This window comes from Anomaloglossus baeobatrachus, chromosome 10, assembly GCF_048569485.1.
Source record: "Anomaloglossus baeobatrachus isolate aAnoBae1 chromosome 10, aAnoBae1.hap1, whole genome shotgun sequence".
In the NCBI taxonomy this organism is placed as follows: Eukaryota; Metazoa; Chordata; class Amphibia; order Anura; family Aromobatidae; genus Anomaloglossus; species Anomaloglossus baeobatrachus.
Genome location: NC_134362.1, coordinates 25,636,215 through 25,655,246, shown reverse-complemented (window position 1 = coordinate 25,655,246; position 19,032 = coordinate 25,636,215). Strand labels below are relative to the sequence as shown.

The 19,032-nt window shown below is 48.2% G+C and overlaps 1 protein-coding gene across 1 annotated transcript in view; it reads right to left on the bottom strand.

The window, feature by feature from the left end:
• SLC67A1 (solute carrier family 67 member 1) overlaps window positions 1-11,728 on the bottom strand; it is a 76,008-nt gene extending 64,280 nt beyond the window's left edge. The window contains exons 1-3 of the mRNA XM_075325469.1: window positions 11,511-11,728; window positions 9,566-9,663; window positions 3,410-3,555 (exon numbers count right to left, since the gene is read on the bottom strand). Of these exons, the coding sequence (XP_075181584.1) occupies window positions 3,410-3,555; window positions 9,566-9,663; window positions 11,511-11,621 (355 nt within the window). The 5' untranslated portion in view covers window positions 11,622-11,728. The remainder of the gene's footprint in view (window positions 1-3,409; window positions 3,556-9,565; window positions 9,664-11,510) is intronic.
• Window positions 11,729-19,032: the final 7,304 nt, after the last annotated feature.

Sequence of the window (19,032 nt, the reverse complement as noted above, 5' to 3'; positions counted from 1 at the left end):
CTTACTGGTCCGTTCACCAGGACCTTTGTGGATTGGTACTTCACCAACACTGTCTAGGACTTTGCTGTCCGACTCCACATGAGTGGTTGCTATTGGCAACGTGCCTTTCTCAACCTTCTCTGCACACTCAGTTTCTGGAAGGGAATCCGCACTGTGGGCAGAAATACAGGACACTGTCTCTACTTGGTCCATATTTTCAGAGGTTGTAGCTAGCTCCGCCCTTCTGCGCCTTCGGCGACTGGAGGAAGATTTCCCCTCTTTGCTCATCGGTCTGTCACTGTACTCATTTGTCACTTTAGTAACGTCAGTGTCTATTCTGGAGTCAACGTCACTCCCCCTGGTGTTCTGGACTACCACATCCCCACTTAACCAGGGGTCAGACCCCTTGTCTAGAGCTCTCCCGTTTTCAACGGTCACACTACCATTGGTTACTTTAACGGTCATGTCGCTAAGTTGGGCTTGTCCCCCATTATCTTTGGTCACCCTCAACTTAGGACTGTCCTTACGTGGAAGTACCTCCTCCTCAGTGTACCTCAACGTCCCACCGGGAATCTGTATAACCTCTTGCGGAAAAGAGGCTTCCGTAGACGGGAGCCGACTTATTCCTGTGCCATCGGTCCCGGCCTCTGTCTTCCAGAGGTCCCAAAAGAACTCAAAGTCCTGTCCTATGACAACCGGATATAGCAGATCTGGAGCTACACCCACATCAGGGCGCCCCACACCTTTGTCCGACCAAATCATCATCCTGGCCAGAGGATATTCCTTAGTGGTCCCATGCACACAACGGCCTTCTATTTTCCTACCCTCCATAAAATGGAGATCGGACATGGGTCTCACTAAGGTCAACTGGCTACCCGGGTCTAAACAGACCAAACACACTTAGCCCATTCAAGTCCACGGAGCACTTCTGTGGCCTCACATCGGATGGATATCCTATACCGCAGGTAGGACATAGGTAAGGCGAATCCCATTGCCCCTTGCTATAGTCCCTCTGCTCGGACCCTGAATGCTCCACCCCCCTGTGGATCACCACCACTTTCTGGGGTCCCGCCCCCTGTTGGGTAACTACCCCGTTCCGGGCCTCCGCCCCCTGTTGGGCAACCACCCCTTTTTGGGACTCCGCCCCCTTTTGGGACTCCGCCCCCTTTTGGGGTTTCCATGCAATGTCCTTAGCCCCCAGTTCACACTGTTCGCCCTTATTTCCCTGGGCACCCAGTGTCCATACTGGCCGCCGAAGGGAACGCACAAACTGGTTCATGGCTACGACATCGCTACACTCTGACAGCTCCTGTTGTTCCACAATGTCCGCAGGGACCTTTCCCTCTTTTTGGCTTTCAGCCCCCACTGCTGTCGCTGGACCTCCTGGCCCATGCTGCTGGTGCTGCTGACTGTGTAGCAGCTGGTTCAGGAGCTCCTCCATGCTGCAACGAGAAGAGGAACAGGAGGGGCGCTCCAATGGGTAATACCCGGTGGTCAAAGACAGGGGGGGGGTTAGAGAACCACTAACCTTTCCAGGTTGTACCGCCCGTACAACCTGGGTTTCCAGCCTGTGGTGTATCACTGCTCACCAAGCAGGGCCTCGCAATTCCGGCTGGCCTGGAACCTCCGGTCACTGGTTTCTCGCCCCTGCAGATCCGCTGATTCACCGCCAGCAGCTGGAGCGCTCTATCCCTGTTCGTGGACCCGCCGATCCACCGCCAGCTGCTTGAGTGCGCAGACGATTTTTCGTGGACCCGCCGATCCACCGCAAACCGCTTCAAAAAAAAAATTTCGTGGACCCGCCGATCCACAGCAAGCAGTCCGTATCCACAGGAATATGTCCTATGCCGTTGCCCCTAGCAACCAGGCTGCATGCCCGCATTCTCCACCATAATGTAGCGGGGTGGGGGTCCCCCAGGACCACAAATACGCCGTGACTCAAATAGTCCGATCAAAACAGCTTTATTGTCCTCGCTGTACATGTAAATGGACCCGGAACACAGCCGGGTTATGCACCGTCCATACGGGTCCCCGTCACACAGGCACCCCTTGCCGTAGGAGACGGTCTTAAAAAGCCCCGTTCGGCTGTTCCAAGAGGGTCCACAAACTTATAATCGCTCCACGCAGGCCTGGAGCTTTTCCAGGCTTCCGGCTCTGCAGCTTACAGAGCAGACTCTATTACAAGATCATAGTGGGAGTTTTAACCACTTTCTTCTCTCTCTGGCACCCGGTAGCAGACACCTCTAGCTGAGGTTCCTTCTTGGCCCCAGGGCCCTCTGCAGACCCCTGGGTCTGTGTCTCCTCCAGGAGAGGTTCGGCCTTACAGCCCTGGTCTGGCTGCACTCACCTCAGACTTAATATCGGAGCCCTGTGCTCGGCCTCCACACAAGCTGCTCCATGCAGAGCTCTCGGCTCTGCTCTCACTCTCTCCCAGCACACACGCTGGAAGTCTAGAGCTAGTCTCTATCCAGACTGCCCTAGACACACTACACCCAGGTTCTGAGACTGGATTGCTTTAACCCCTCGAGCCACACCCACAGGTGGAGGTCTGTGAATCTCAGCCCTGCAGAGCACCTTGTGATTGTTAAAGGGAACCTGACCCTTATGTGTAGCAAGAAGCCTTTGTGGACTACAAGTCCCATAGCAACCTTTACCGTCTAGATATCGCAGATACCTTCTCCACTGTGACATATAGCGACCATTTACCACGTTGGTGGTCGCTACATCACACACTGTATGTATAGAATCAGCCTGATAGTGCCAGTATAGCACTGTATGTATAGAATCAGCCTGATAGTGCCAGTATAGCACTGTATGTATAGAATCAGCCTGATAGTGCCAGTATAGCACTGTATGTATAGAATCAGCCTGATAGTGGCAGTATAGCACTGTATGTATAGAATCAGCCTGATGGTGCCAGTATAGCACTGTATGTATAGAATCAGCCTGATAGCGCCAGTATAGCACTGTATGTATAGAATCAGCCTGATAGTGCCAGTATAGCACTGTATGTATAGAATCAGCCTGATAGTGCCAGTATAGCACTGTATGTATAGAATCAGCCTGATAGTGCCAGTATAGCACTGTATGTATAGAATCAGCCTGATAGTGCCAGTATAGCACTGGCTTTAGGTTGTATAGGGAAATCCTGGTGATTGGTGCGCTTTAAGAAAAAAAAAAGTTTGCGGTTTGAGTCACTGGAATCCCCCTTTTTCTTTCTTGTTTATGTTATGTTTATTTTCAGTTTTACTTTTCAACATTACATCGGAATCCCCCCAAATTTTCCACCAGCTGATAAGTTCCCTTACTGGTTTCCAGCAGTTACCACTAGTGGGAAAGTCCTGCACATCTACAGTACCTTGCACCAAAATGAGAATTTTCTGGCTACCGTAAAGGGAAAACACCATCTCATCCCATGCAAGCCTCGTACCTGGAAGACCGTGCATGAAAACCGATGGGAGCCGGGACAGAAACAGGAAGGGGATGCTGGTGGTAAATGCGAGGATCAGGTAATAGGTGGAGGCGGCCAGGAAGGAAAGCGTGAGCGCCGCCCGAGGGCCATGCTGATCCGAAAACCTGGAAGAAAGTAACAGCACACAATAAATATTTGTAAACACTAAAGACTGTTATAAAAGAGCGTCCTCTGCTTTTCATTTTATGGAATAACTGTGCGCGCCCCAAATCTGGCCCGGGATGTATATTCACGCTATAATGCTATTTCTGTAGTCCCTGCAATAGGAGATGGCAAAGTATTGCCCTGCTTGGACCTTCTTCTTCGCTAACCACCATAAAAGTATAATTCCTTGCACTCCCAGTCAGGAGAGTCGTTACTGGCTCAGTGATAGGAAACAAAAGGTGTTTATTAATGGAACACAGTTTACAGTGGGGTGCCACAGGGGTCAGTATTGGGCCCTCTTCACTCACACTATGACACTGTTGCAGAATGTAGGTTATTTTTGGAGTTTTCTTGCTGGATATCTCTCCAGTAGCCAATAGGAAGCAGCTGATGTAATGATACAAGCTTGTAAGCTGAGAAGATCGGAAGACAGGCTCGGACTGGCCCACCGGGAAGCAGGTGAATCCACAGGTGGGCCCCTGTGCATGAGTAATCCACTAACCCCCCCCAACAGGAGTAGTGGTTGGCCCAATACATATGATTCATAGTGGACAGACAAAAGCATCTCATTCTTCATTTAAGAAACTAGGTTATTATATAGAAGCAAAGGTAAATTTGTGAAAGAAGGTAATATAGTATTTGTATGTAGTTGAATAGTGGTCCCCCAGATCAATGTTTCTGGTGGGCCTTTTCCACAAAAGTCTGACACTGCTGGGAGAACATATGCAATATTAAGTAGTGTTCTATGTTGCCCCTGTAGTGGTCTATGTCGCCCCTGTAGCGGTCTATGTCACCCCTGTAGCGGTCTATGTCGCCCCTGTAGCGGTCTATGTCGCCCCTGTAGCGGTCTATGTCGCCCCTGTAGCGGTCTATGTCGCCCCTGTAGCGGTCTATGTCGCCCCTGTAGCGGTCTATGTCGCCCCTGTAGCGGTCTATGTCGCCCCTGTAGCGGTCTATGTCGCCCCTGTAGCGGTCTATGTCGCCCCTGTAGCAGTCTATGTCGCCCCTGTAGCGGTCTATGTCGCCCCTGTAGTTGTTTATGTTACCCCTGTAGTGGTCTATGTCGCCCTGTAGTGGTCTATGTCGCCCTGTAGTGGTCTATGTCTCCCCTGTAGTGGTCTATGTCTCCCTGTAGTGGTCTGTGTCGCCCCTGTAGTGGTCTGTGTCGCCCCTGTAGTGGTCTATGTCTCCCCTGTAGTGGTCTATGTCTCCCCTGTAGTGGTCTATGTCTCCCTGTAGTGGTCTATGGCCCCCTGTAGTGGTCTGTGTCTCCCTGTAGCGGTCTATGTCGCCCCTGTAGCGGTCTATGTCGCCCCTGTAGCGGTCTATGTCGCCCCTGTAGCAGTCTATGTCGCCCCTGTAGTTGTTTATGTTACCCCTGTAGTGGTCTATGTCGCCCTGTAGTGGTCTATGTCGCCCTGTAGTGGTCTATGTCTCCCCTGTAGTGGTCTATGTCTCCCTGTAGTGGTCTGTGTCGCCCCTGTAGTGGTCTATGTCTCCCCTGTAGTGGTCTATGTCTCCCCTGTAGTGGTCTATGTCTCCCTGTAGTGGTCTATGGCCCCCTATAGTGGTCTGTGTCTCCCTGTAGCGGTCTATGTCGCCCCTGTAGCGGTCTATGTCGCCCCTGTAGCGGTCTATGTCGCCCCTGTAGCGGTCTATGTCGCCCCTGTAGCGGTCTATGTCGCCCCTGTAGCGGTCTATGTCGCCCCTGTAGCAGTCTATGTCGCCCCTGTAGTTGTTTATGTTACCCCTGTAGTGGTCTATGTCTCCCTGTAGTGGTCTATGTCGCACTGTAGTGGTCTGTGTCTCCCCTGTAGTGGTCTGTGTCGCCCCTGTAGTGGTCTATGTCTCCCCTGTAGTGGTCTATGTCTCCCCTGTAGTGGTCTATGTCTCCCTGTAGTGGTCTATGGCCCCCTGTAGTGGTCTGTGTCTCCCTGTAGTGGTCTATGTCTCCCTGTAGCGGTCTATGTCCCCCTGTAGTGGTCTATGTCTCCCTGTAGTGGTCTATGTCTCCCCTGTAGTGGTCTATGTCTCCCTGTAGTGGTCTATGTCCCCCTGTAGTGGTCTATGTCCCCCTGTAGTGGTCTATGTCTCCCTGTAGTGGTCTGTGTCGCCCCTGTAGTGGTCTATGTCTCCCTGTAGCGGTCTATGTCTCCCTGTAGCGGTCTATGTCCCCCTGTAGTGGTCTATGTCTCCCTGTAGTGGTCTATGTCTCCCCTGTAGTGGTCTATGTCTCCCTGTAGTGGTCTATGTCCCCCTGTAGTGGTCTATGTCCCCCTGTAGTGGTCTATGTCTCCCTGTAGTGGTCTGTGTCGCCCCTGTAGTGGTCTATGTCCCCCTGTAGTGGTCTATGTCGCCCCTGTAGTGGTCTATGTCGCCCCTGTAGTGGTCTGTGTCGCCCCTGTAGTGGTCTGTGTCGCCCCTGTAGTGGTCTGTGTCGCCCCTGTAGTGGTCTGTGTCGCCCCTGTAGTGGTCTGTGTCGCCCCTGTAGTGGTCTATGTCGCCCCTGTAGTGGTCTGTGTCGCCCCTGTAGTGGTCTATGTCGCCCCTGTAGTGGTCTATGTCGCCCCTGTAGTGGTCTGTGTCGCCCCTGTAGTGGTCTGTGTCGCCCCTGTAGTGGTCTGTGTCGCCCCTGTAGTGGTCTGTGTCGCCCCTGTAGTGGTCTGTGTCGCCCCTGTAGTGGTCTGTGTCGCCCCTGTAGTGGTCTGTGTCGCCCCTGTAGTGGTCTGTGTCGCCCCTGTAGTGGTCTGTGTCGCCCCTGTAGTGGTCTATGTCGCCCCTGTAGTGGTCTATGTCGCCCCTGTAGTGGTCTATGTCCCCCTGTAGTGGTCTATGTCGCCCCTGTAGTGGTCTGTGTCGCCCCTGTAGTGGTCTATGTCGCCCCTGTAGTGGTCTATGTCGCCCCTGTAGTGGTCTGTGTCGCCCCTGTAGTGGTCTGTGTCACCCCTGTAGTGGTCTGTGTCGCCCCTGTAGTGGTCTGTGTCGCCCCTGTAGTGGTCTGTGTCGCCCCTGTAGTGGTCTGTGTTGCCCTGTAGTGGTCTGTGTCGCCCCTGTAGTGGTCTATGTCGCCCCTGTAGTGGTCTGTGTCGTCCCTGTAGTGGTCTGTGTCGCCCTGTAGTGGTCTGTGTCGCCCCTGTAGTGGTCTGTGTCGCCCCTGTAGTGGTCTGTGTTGCCCTGTAGTGGTCTGTGTCGCCCCTGTAGTGGTCTATGTCGCCCCTGTAGTGGTCTGTGTCGTCCCTGTAGTGGTCTGTGTCGCCCTGTAGTGGTCTGTGTCGCCCCTGTAGGGGTCTATCTCGCCCCTGTAGTGGTCTGTGTCGCCCTGTAGTGGTCTATGTCGCCCCTGTAGTGGTCTATGTCGCCCCTGTAGTGGTCTTATGATTGGTCTTATGATTTGTAACAGATGTACTTGCCTGATCCATGTACAGAAAGCTGCACATGAAATGATAAATGATTTACTTGTGTCCCGGGATTATATGAGGCCACTGACACTTTACCTTTAAGACTCTAGGACAGAAGTGACCAACCTCATTACATCTCCTCTGTCAGAGCAAAGATCTACAAAGTGTTAATGATTTCTGGAAAGTTACTTGTATCCTCAAACAGAAATGAGGCCGGCACGTGGCTCCTTAGTTCTAGAGCACGTCTTTAAATCCTGTATTATTGGGATTTAGTGGGGACCTGTCACGGGTCCCCACAAAATGCCAATAATACAGGATTTAAAGCAGACAGTCCTGTGGTGTCCGGCTATAGTAGGTCACAGTGTTTGGCTGTGCAAATTGCTTCCTGCTTGGTTTTAATCCCTTTCCCTTTAGGACCCTGCAGATTTTCTCAGCCTGTCAGCTGCTGTTCATCAGTACTTCCCTTGTCTTTATATATACCTTAATTTCCTATTACTCGGTGCCGGTGATATTTCATATGCCTTTATCAAGTCTTCAGTGCAAGCAGGCGGCTTGCATACATCTAGAGAACCTTGGTGATTGTTGCAGTTTCTGTCCTTGAGTCATCTGGAGTTAAGTGCTTGTTGTTTTCACTTGTTTTTTTTTATCCCTGTGTGTCCATGATATTTCATATATCTTATTCAAGTCTTCAGTGCAAGCAGGTGGCTTGCATGCATCTAGAGAACCGTGGTGGTTGTTACAGTTTGCTCCCTGAGTCAACTGGAGATAAGTTGTTTGTTGTTTTCCCTTATTTGTTATCCCTGTGTGTTCTTTAGAGCATAGTGGGGTTGACGAAGAGCTCATCCCACCCACCCCCTACCTAGGGCCCAGATCAGGATCAGCCAGGGTCAGGTATCCCGCTCGGCACATAGGGTCAGAACCTATCTAGAGTGGTGAGGGACCCCAGGGGCCAGCGGTAGATTTGGTCAAGGGTCACCATCTCCCCATTCCCTAGACACAGGGTCTCCCTTCCGCTTGGTACTTCCCCGTATCTAGTGTGATAACACCTCTTGCAGCTCTAAAGGCCAGATTGCTACTGGATCCGTTCTAATGGATCATTACCGGATGTGTGAACAGCGCCTAAGACGAGGTGACACTAAAGGGTGCGACATCGCTAGTGATAGCACCCGCTCCCGTCATTCATGCGACATTTGGTGATTGCTGCCGTAGCGAACATTATCGCTACAGCAGCGTCACACGCACTTACCTTGTCAGCGACGTCGCTGTGACCGCCGAACAATCCCTCCTTCAAGGGGGAGATGCGTTCGGCGTCATCGCGACGTCACCGCGACGTCACTGAGTGGCCGTCCAATAGCAGAGGAGGGGCAGAGATGAGCGGCCGGGACATCCCGCCCACCTCCTTCCTACCTCATTGCTGGTGGACGCAGGTAAGGAGATGTTCGTCGTTCCCGCGGTGTCACACATAGTGACGACGAACAACCAGCGGCATGCACCACCAACGATATTATGAAAAGGAGCGACGTGTCAACGATTTTTGATGTTTTTGCGATCGTTGATCGTCGCTCCTAGCTGTCACACGCTGCGATGTCGCTAACGGCGCCGGATGTGCGTTACTAATGACCCCGACGATATATGGTTAGCGATGTCGCAGCGTGTAAAGCACCCTTATGAGATATCAAGAAGAGAGCACTCTTCTCCTGAAATGCTCTGTGCTGCTGTTGACTTTGCTTCTTTAACTGTGGCACTTCCCACCTGCCGTCATCCCCCACCTTATCTGATGACAATAGCACAGTCCTCAATAAAATCCACATGAATGGAGCGGTTGCCCATTGCTCTACTGAAATACTCTGCTGCTGCTGTCTTAAGGGTGCTTTACACGTTGCGATCTCGCTAGCGATCGTACCCGCCCCCGTCGGTTGTGCGTCACAGGCAAATCACTGCCCGTGGCGCACAACATCGCTTACACCCTTCACACGGACTTACCTGCCCTGCGACGTCGCTGTGGCCGGCGAACCGCCTCCTTTCTAAGGGGGCGGGTCGTGCAGCGTCACACGGCAGCCGTCCAATAGAAGCAGAGGGGCGGAGATGAGTGGGACGAACATCCCGCCCACCTCCTTCCTTCCGCATTGCGGGCGGCCACTGGTACGATGATGTTCCGCGTTCCTGCGGTGTCACACATAGCGATGTGTGTGGCCGCAGGAACGACAAACAACCTTGCTACTCACCAGACAACGATTTTTGCCTCTTTTGCGATCATTTAAGGTTGCACATAGGTGTTACACGCTGCGATGTCGCTAACGACGCCGGATGTGCGTCACAAACACTGTGACCCTGACGATATATCGATGTCGCAGCGTGTAAATGGCCCTTTAGGCAAAAACCCACATATCAAATCCCTGTTATATAATCAAATCTTTTCTCACTAATATAATCACATTGAGCTGAAATACTCTGTGCTGCTATTTGGATTGCACGACTGGCGGCACAAAATAAGCTTTTTTATCTGAGAAATAATAATAAATAAATAAATAAAAATTTTAAAAATAAAAAAATAGCATTTAAAAGTTTGTACCTGCCAAAAACAGGGCCTCCCACAAGCTGAAGGATGCCAAAGACAGTCTGCAGGTATCCAAACCCGACTGTATCCAAACCAAGACTCCTCGCTAGATACTGCAGGAATAAGAGAAAGGAGGTATCATGTAAAAAAGCAAAAATAATACATAACATAGTAGTGAACAACAGAAGAGTCACCTGCAGAAGTGGAGAGGAATCATTTACAGGGAATCCAAAAGACACAAGTGGAGGGGGGAGGGGTTCTCTGTCCACAAGAGCATTCACCCTACAGAGGAGCCACTGTAACCTTATATGACGGCCATAAGGCGGAGGCTACACCGTAATCATATGTCACGTGGCCAAAGATCGCTGTTTAATAGCAGCATGATAAAAGTGAATGGGGTCACATCGCACCCTAGAGGAAACAAGCAAGTCACAAAAATCTGGAATGGTCGCGTTAACCTCAGGGTTGCAATGAGACCCCATCAGCTTCTGTTGTGTGGAGATATCACAGCGACACGTAGAGAAATTTGGCCACGCAAAGTGTGTCACGGTCAAAGTCACTGTGTTGCCCCAGCCTAAAGTAGACAAATGTTAAAGGCAAATAAACTTCAAGAATATGGCCGCGGAGGCCAATCTGCGCATGCGCCGCCTCTGTGGCCATTTCCTTGAAGTCCATAGCGTCAATGGCCAGTGATTTAATGGAGACTGCAGTCTGCCGCCAGATCAATGGAGCTTGCTGCCACGATACCCCAAGAACCCACACTATCGCCGACCTTTCACTGCCGCACACTGATCCTCTTGAGCCACGACACCCCCTCCTCCAAGCCCACCGGCAGATCAATGGCGCTTGACACCGTGACTCACCACAAACCCGCAGTATCTCCGACTCTCCGCACATTGACCCTCCTGAACCGCAACACCCCCTCCTCCAAGCCCACAACATCGCTGACCCTCCTGAGCACCAACACCCCCTCCTCCGAGCCCGCAGCATCTCCCACCTGGTCTTCTGTGACCTTTCTGAGCCGCTCCACCACCGGCGCGTCCCCCTGGTGAGCTAATATAAAAGGCACTAGGATTATAAGACGGACCTTCATTTTAACAGTAACATTTTTTTTTTTCCTATTTTTTTCTCCTTCACATTTTGGGGTGAATCTTATAAAACAAAAAATACGGTATATACAATTACGGTAAATATATCACCACAGAACTTTAGACCTACAATCAGAATGCTGGATATTAACTTTTATAAAAATGTAACATGTGCCTGAGCCTTTAGAGGGGGTTGGAGCCCATTTTGAGTATTTTTTTGGGGGGGCCTATGTGGAGTGGCGTACCACCAATCATTGCAGGGATGTATGAATTGGGGAGAAGCTGTTTCCAAGGGGAGCATACTGTGTTGGGGTAGTTGAGGGTGGTACAGTTAGGTCGTCATACTGCCTGTGTGAAGGGTACAGGGGAAGAATTGATTGTGGGGGATCATAAAGCGTTTGGGGGCACTGTTATTGGGGATCATGCTATATGGGGGCAATGAAGGGGAATCTAGGGGCTTCAATAGGAGGAACATTACTTTGTAAGGGCTGAAAAGTTGTGAAACATGCTTGCCAAATTATATATATATATATATATATATATATATATATATATATATATATATATATATATATATATATATATATATATATATAAAATATATTTTTTTTTTATTTGTTTTTGTTTATTTAATTTTTTTTAAAAATTTTTTTTTGGGGGGGGGGCACAATTAGATACTCTGCTGTGGGTCCTATGATTGCTGTTTACGCCGCTGCTTATATGTTTTTGTCCTGAATATAGATCTTGAAAATGGTGAGAAACTGAAACAGAAAGTAAGAATCAGGGGGAATGATACATTGTATATACCGATGATATAATGTAAGTTCTGTATATATGGATGCACCGGACACGCCACAGTCACCAGCACTTACCGGAGTCACCGCAAACTGCATGAACAGGCAGGAGACATCTGTGGCCGCCAGCAGGTAGGTGACCCCGATCACCGGCCCCCGAGCTCTGGAGGGCCCTGCATCCGCCGCCATGGCCGGTGTGACGGTGCAGACTGTGCGCTCAGCAGCGGCTGCGGGAAACGCATGGACTCTCCGCTTCTCTCTCCTGTATGTTATGTGCAAAGTTCAGAGCCGACTCCTCCTTCACTGCACGGACACATTAACCCTTCCTCCGTCATCCTGCAACTATACCACTGCAGAACATGATAGCTGCATCACTATGGGACTGTACATGTAGAGGGTGTGCATACTTTTGCAACATTATTTATGATAGTGCACAAAAAATAAATAAATAAGGCAACCTTGTTAACAGTCTTGTTCCTAAGTTACTTACCATCTTGTGCATACAGTGTATGTATGTAAAGCGCTGTGGAATTAATAGCGCTATATAAATGAATAAATATTATTATTATTATTATTACAGTTCCTATGTAGATTTATGCGTCTCGCTGGTTGCAAACTACAAACATCATGTCACGGCTCCGCTGTGCAGAGCATTTTGCATTTGAAAATGCTCTGCTGTGTATTGTGCACTCGCTGACAGGTTGTCTTTCAGCACTAGGGTCCCCACTGGTTTTGGAAGGTGCCTTCACAGATGCGCCTCATTCCTGGTGATTGCTCGGTTTCTTTACTGGGCTTGCTCTGTCTGAACTTCACCAGTCATACTTCCTGTTTGCTCAGTCTGCTCTTGGCTTCTTTCTGGTGTGTCTGATCTTGGCTTCTGACCTCGGACCTATTCCTGATCATGTGTCTGTCTGCTCCCTGAACCTTATCCGTTGCCACCTGCTTCTGACCTCGGACCTCTTCCTGACCACATCTCTGTCTGCTCCCTGAACCTTATACGTTACCACCTGCTTCTGACCTCGGACCTCTTGCTGACCACGTCTCTGTCTGCTCCCTGAACCTTATACCTTACCGCCCGACTTCTGACCTCGGACCTCTTCCTGACCACATCTCTGTCTGCTCCCTGAACCTTGTACGTTACCTCCTGGCTTCTGACCTCAGACCTCTTCCTGATCATGTCTCTGCTCTCTGAACCCTATATGTTATCGCCCAGCTTCTGACCTTGGACCTCTTCCTGACCATGTCTTTTTCGGCTCCCTGAACCTTGTACGTTCTCTCCTGGCTTCTGACCTTGGACCTCTTCCTGACCACGTCTCTGTCTGCTCCCTGAATCTCATATGTTTCCTCCTGTCGTATGATCCCGGCTTGTCTGACTACCCTTCTATAAATACTGCTCGTACTGTCTAGCATCACATGTCACCTACATAGTTTGGTGCTGCTGCTATGTGCTACACTTCTTCCTCTGTTTGGTGCAGCATATTGGGGCGTGTGTTCTGGGGGTGCCTTTCCCCACTAAAGGCTTCTGTCACTGCCATCTTTGTACTTTGAAGCCCAGCCGGTAATTTCCTAAGAGATGGTGATGTTTAGGATATACATAGTATTGTTTACTATATACCAGCCTCTCCAGATGAGTCTGCAGGAGTGCACCGCTTCCCAGCCCCGGGCTTCCTGCTGAGAGGGACGCTGCACTCCTGATGATTGACAGTTCAGACCCGCAGCATAATTGTGCCGCTGGTTTCAGCTGAGCACTTTCCAAAGCTGCTAGTGGAGGCAACTTTGTTTCTGCTGCATGGAAGGAGCGCAGAGGGACTGAGGACAGAGAGGAGAAAATTACAAGGTTGCTAGTTTTTACAAGCTCTTTGCAGTTTTATCTATGTCATGCCCGGGCAAGGGAACGCCCGTGTGTGGTGCAACATAGAGGCAAAACCAGGGAAGATGTAAAGGAAGACCCTTACGAGAGGGAGAGGGGTCACCACCTCACAGTCACCCATGGCTGATCCCTGAGCTGACAAACGTCTCTAATCGGGTCCTTTCCCCCATGTGCCATCATGTGCCTAGGCCCTTGCTGACCCTGAACTTACCCTGACTAGGATGTAATCCCACTACTAGAATAAAACAACACAAGGAATGTAAGACAAATGGGTGGCGAAAGAAAAAAACAAAAAGCACTCCTGGTTTTCTTCTGCAGGAAACTTCACAGTTGCAACTGAAACAACACCTCAGCTTCTCCAGAGACTGGCTCCTTCAAAGTGGTCAGCATAGAAGATCTATCACCGGCATGGAGTAAAGCCAGGAGTGGATATATGGATAGCACACGACACACTCGTGACAATCAATTTATGAATTTGAGACAACAACTTTTAAAATTGAATCCTTCTGACCATAAGATAGAGATTTAGAGAGCTGCACTCTGATGTAAGGGCAAAACCCACAGAACCTAGAATCAAAGCTTCACTGAGAAAAAGGATAGCTCCAAATATTGAAATGCAAAAAATCAATATTTACCCATGTGCAACAATGCAACAATGTGACACATATCTACAAAATATACAGATCACTGTTTGTGCAGAACGTACGGCTTTGTGTGTACACAGGACATGTGATGCTCTGAGGATTGAGGGTTCTTATAACATACACAATCGTGTTTATATAGAATGAATATAAAAGTCTTAGTAGATAAGTGTTTGCGTGGGCTTCCTCCAGGTGCTCCGCTTTCCTCCCACACTCCATAAACAAAATACCGTAATAGAGAATTTAGATTGTGAGCCCCAATGGGGACAGGGATGACAATGTTCGTACAGTACTGCAAAATATGTATGCAGTATATAAACAATGCATTGTAATAATATATAGAAAAAACAGCTATTCGACACCAGTGGTGCAGCTTCCATAAAAGCTGACCAGGCACTGCTTTCCTGCTGGCCGATACATAGCCTGATTCCTGCAGCTACCACTAGAGGGAGCTTGCTGTATATATTTTTTCCCATTGAGCTCCCCCTAGTGGTGGCTGCAGGCAGTCAGTGTTTTATTATTTTTAATAACACACTGTTTTAATAACAAATTGAGTTATTAGGAAATGTGAGAACAAGTTGTACTTTGTGGTATGCAGGAAGAAAAGAGCAAAACAGTAACAATGCACGACATGACAAGAATCTGCATAACTAATCATATGTTAAACAGTTGCAAGTCAGATTTATGTATGAGATAGCCAAGATGATTATCTGTAAAATGAATATCGCCTCATGCTTAAAGCTGTAGTGGATAGTGATATATGGAGCCTGAAAGTCAAAAGTTCAAAACATTGTTACCCTTTTGCTTGTCAGTATATAATTACACCCAGCGCTGCTTCAACAAGATGTCTGATGGTTTATTCAACGGGACGCTACAAATCTTCAGACGTAGCAGCACGGAGGCGGTGGCTCAGACGTGGCAGCACGGAGGCGGTGGCTCAGACGTGGCAGCACGGAGGCTTTGGCTCAGACGTGGCAACACGGATGTGGTAACTTAGAAAGGAGGCGGTTCGCCAGCTAGAGTGACGTCGCAGGGCAGGTAAGTGCGTGTGACGGGGTTAAGCGAGGTTGTGCGGCACGGGCAGTGATTTGCCCGTGACGCACAACTGACGGGGGCGGGTACGATCGCTTGCAATCTCGTTAGCGAGATCGCAGCGTGTAAAGCCCGTTTAACTATTCTTAACTATAACAACAAAATAAAATGCGCTTTAAAAAAATATTTTGCACATAAAAGTCACAAACTAAACCGGCGTCACCACGAAATATTAACTCCCACATAAGCGGTCCCATACTAACACTGTCCTTTGTTGCCTAAAGCAACCAATCAGAGCTCCTTGACCTCTAACAAAATAGAAGCAGAGTTGTGATTGGTTGCTATAGGCCACCTGATAAATATTGAGGGTAACTGTCAAAACAGCTAATATATTACTTCAAACATACAGTTTCTGTGTGTGTGTGTGTGTGTGTGTGTGTGTGTGTGTGTCTCTTTCTGTTTATGTGCCTCTTCTGTTTATGTCTCTTTCTGTTTATGTGTCTCTCTTTATGTCTGTGTGTCTCTCTCTGTGTATGTCTTTTTCTGTGCATGTGTCTCTTTCTGTCTCTGTCACTTTCTATGTGTGTCTTTCTGTGTGTGTGTCTCTTTGTGTGTGTGTGTGTGTGTGTGTGTGTGTCTCTCTTTGTGTGTCTCTCTCTGTGTGTCTCTTTCTCTGTCCATAATTTAAGTCTATAATAAGAGATCCGTTCCCAGCTCCATTGACTTTAATGGAGGCAGGTTTTTTGTGACTACCTGTAAAGCTTGGGTTTATATTTCACCCATGGACATCACCAAACGCTGGGTTTCCTCCTTCTTAATGCTTTGCCAGGCCTTTACAGCCGCAGCCTTCAGGTCTTGCTTGTTTGTGGGTCTTTCCGTCTTAAGTCTGGATTTGAGCAAGTGAAATGCATGCTCAATTGGGTTAAGATCTGGTGATTGACTTGGCCATTGCAGAATGTTCCACTTTTTTGCACTCATGAACTCCTGGGTAGCTTTGGCTGTATGCTTGGGGTCATTGTCCATCTGTACTATGAAGCGCCGTCCGATCAACTTTGCTGCATTTGGCTGAATCTGGGCTGAAAGTATATCCCGGTACACTTCAGAATTCATCCGGCTACTCTTGTCTGCTGTTATGTCATCAATAAACACAAGTGACCCAGTGCCATTGAAAGCCATGCATGCCCATGCCATCACGTTGCCTCCACCATGTTTTACAGAGGATGTGGTGTGCCTTGGATCATGTGCCATTCCCTTTCTTCTCCAAACTTTTTTCTTCCCATCATTCTGGTACAGGTTGATCTTGGTCTCATCTGTCCATAGAATACTTTTCCAGAACTGAGCTGGCTTCATGAGGTGTTTTTCAGCAAATTTAACTCTGGCCTGCCTATTTTTGGAATTGATGAATGGTTTGCATCTAGATGTGAACCCTTTGTATTTACTTTCATGGAGTCTTCTCTTTACTGTTGACTTAGAGACAGATACACCTACTTCACTGAGAGTGTTCTGGACTTCAGTTGATGTTGTGAACGGGTTCTTCTTCACCAAAGAAAGTATGTGGCGATCATCCACCACTGTTGTCATCCGTGGACGCCCAGGCCTTTTTGAGTTCCCAAGCTCACCAGTCAATTCCTTTTTTCTCAGAATGTACCCGACTGTTGATTTTGCTACTCCAAGCATGTCTGCTGTCTCTCTGATGGATTTTTTCTTTTTTTTCAGCCTCAGGATGTTCTGCTTCACCTCAATTGAGAGTTCCTTAGACCGCATGTTGTCTGGTCACAGCAACAGCTTCCAAATGCAAAACCACACACCTGCAATCAACCCCAGACCTTTGAACTACTTCATTGATTACAGGTTAACGAGGGAGACGCCTTCAGAGTTAATTGCAGCCCTTAGAGTCCCTTGTCCAATTACTTTTGGTCCCTTGAAAAAGAGGAGGCTATGCATTACAGAGCTATGATTCCTAAACCCTTTCTCCGATTTGGATGTGAAAACTCTCATATTGCAGCTGGGAGTGTGCACTTTCAGCCCATATTATATATATAATTGTATTTCTGAACATGTTTCTGTAAACAGCTAAAATAACAAAACTTGTGTCACTGTCCAAATATTTCTGGACCTAACTGTATATATACACACACACACACACACACACACTCAGCTTTATACATTAGATGGAACATAAAGGATGGTATTCTGGGGTTTTTTTGCACTGTACATCACCAAGCTCTGTTCAGAGATACCTCTAGCAAAAATGATTTTGTTGAAAACAGAGCAAAATGGATACAAAATAGAAAAAAAGGATGCAAAATGGAAACCAAAGTTTTCACTTTTAAATAGTTCCATCTGTTTGAAAATAGATACTTTCATTTCTGTTTTGTATCCATTTTGTTCTGTTTTGAACAAAAACAGTATTTAAAATACTGGATCTGATGCAGATGGATGAGAAACATGTGAACGGAGCCTTAGAACATAGCAGGTGATAAGACCATCTCAGCTTATAGAAAAGAAGCCAAAGAAATACAATAACTGAAGAAGCCGCAGATGACTGGTCACCAACAGAAATCCCTCTATCACTGCTAGAATCATTCTCAAAGCATCATGTGCAAGAAGCCACTCTAGGGGGCGCTATAAGACCAGTACAAAATCCAGGATTTGTCCCTGTATTTACAGATGAATGTGGGATAATCTCTTCAAAAGTTGACAAATTTCAAGACCAACACAATTTACAACTTTAGGTACAGCAATGGGCTCAAACATGATGCCAGCATCCCTAAACATTGAATTTCACATTCTCCATCATGTACTTATTAGATGAAAATGCTTAGACGTATTTTTAAATCTGGATGAGGTCAAACAGCTATTGGATTTTCATCAATATTTCAATGACATCAATGTTGTTGGTGCTTCGAGTTTCTTGATTTGCAGTTAACATCTGGGAGATTTCCAATTGTGTCTTTAAAACATTTATCCCAGAAATTAATCTTTAATGAAAAGTTCTGAAATGTTGCTAGGAGCTGTTTGAAAGACATTTACAGTGTTTCTGATAAAATACTATTTTTATCAAGGTTACAAATAGATATCATGGCCCCATCTACTACCCCCTTACCCCAAAAAAAAAAATATTTTATATATATATATATATATATATATATATATATATATATATATATATTTATTTTCAATGGACTAGGTGAGATCATGGCACATAGGAAATGTCACAGAAGGCCATATGCCTCAACATTTAAACACAGGGAAAGGGACATGTAATATGGCACAAACACAGTAATTGTGCCTCTACTGAAGTCCCATTAATTTCTAACCCATTACTATATGACCACATAGATTATGATGCTCCTTAAAAAATCCCCCCACACACTACGATTCTCAGAATGTGACTTGCAAACAAATTGCCCCCACAGTATATCTGTATTGCTCATCGCTGAGTGATGGTACTGCGGTGAGCTAGAAAGTGGACCAACTGGACCACAGGACGACCCCGGGCCTACTATAACGTGGGATAGAGACCCGGGACCATGGCAGCTGGCCCCCAGGACAGGGGCAGACACAGGAGCAGACAGGACAGAGTCTCAAGTGCAGACAGGGACCACCAGGGTGGCTCAAGGTAGACAGTACAGGCAGGATGGACAGGCAGAGTCTCAAGCACAGCAGCATAGGACTGACAGGCAAAGTCCAGGTACAGGCAGGACAGGGGCGGATAAGCAAAGTCCAGGTACAGGTAAGACAGGGGCGGATAGGCAAAGTCCAGGTACAGGTAAGACAGGGGCGGATAGGCAAAGTCCAGGTACAGGCAAAAAGAGTCCAGATACAGGCAGGATGGGCAAGAAGAGTCTCTAGCACCAATAGGGCAGGCAGAGTCCAGGTACGGGCAGGACAGGACTGGAACCAGATGCCAACAGGCAGGACGGACTGGTAGCCAAGTACAGGACAGGCTGGACCCAGGAGCCAACAGGCTGAATGGGCTGGGAACCAGGTAAGGGACAGGACAGACTGGACCCAAGAGCCAACTGGCTGGGAACCAGGTATGGGCAGAACAGGA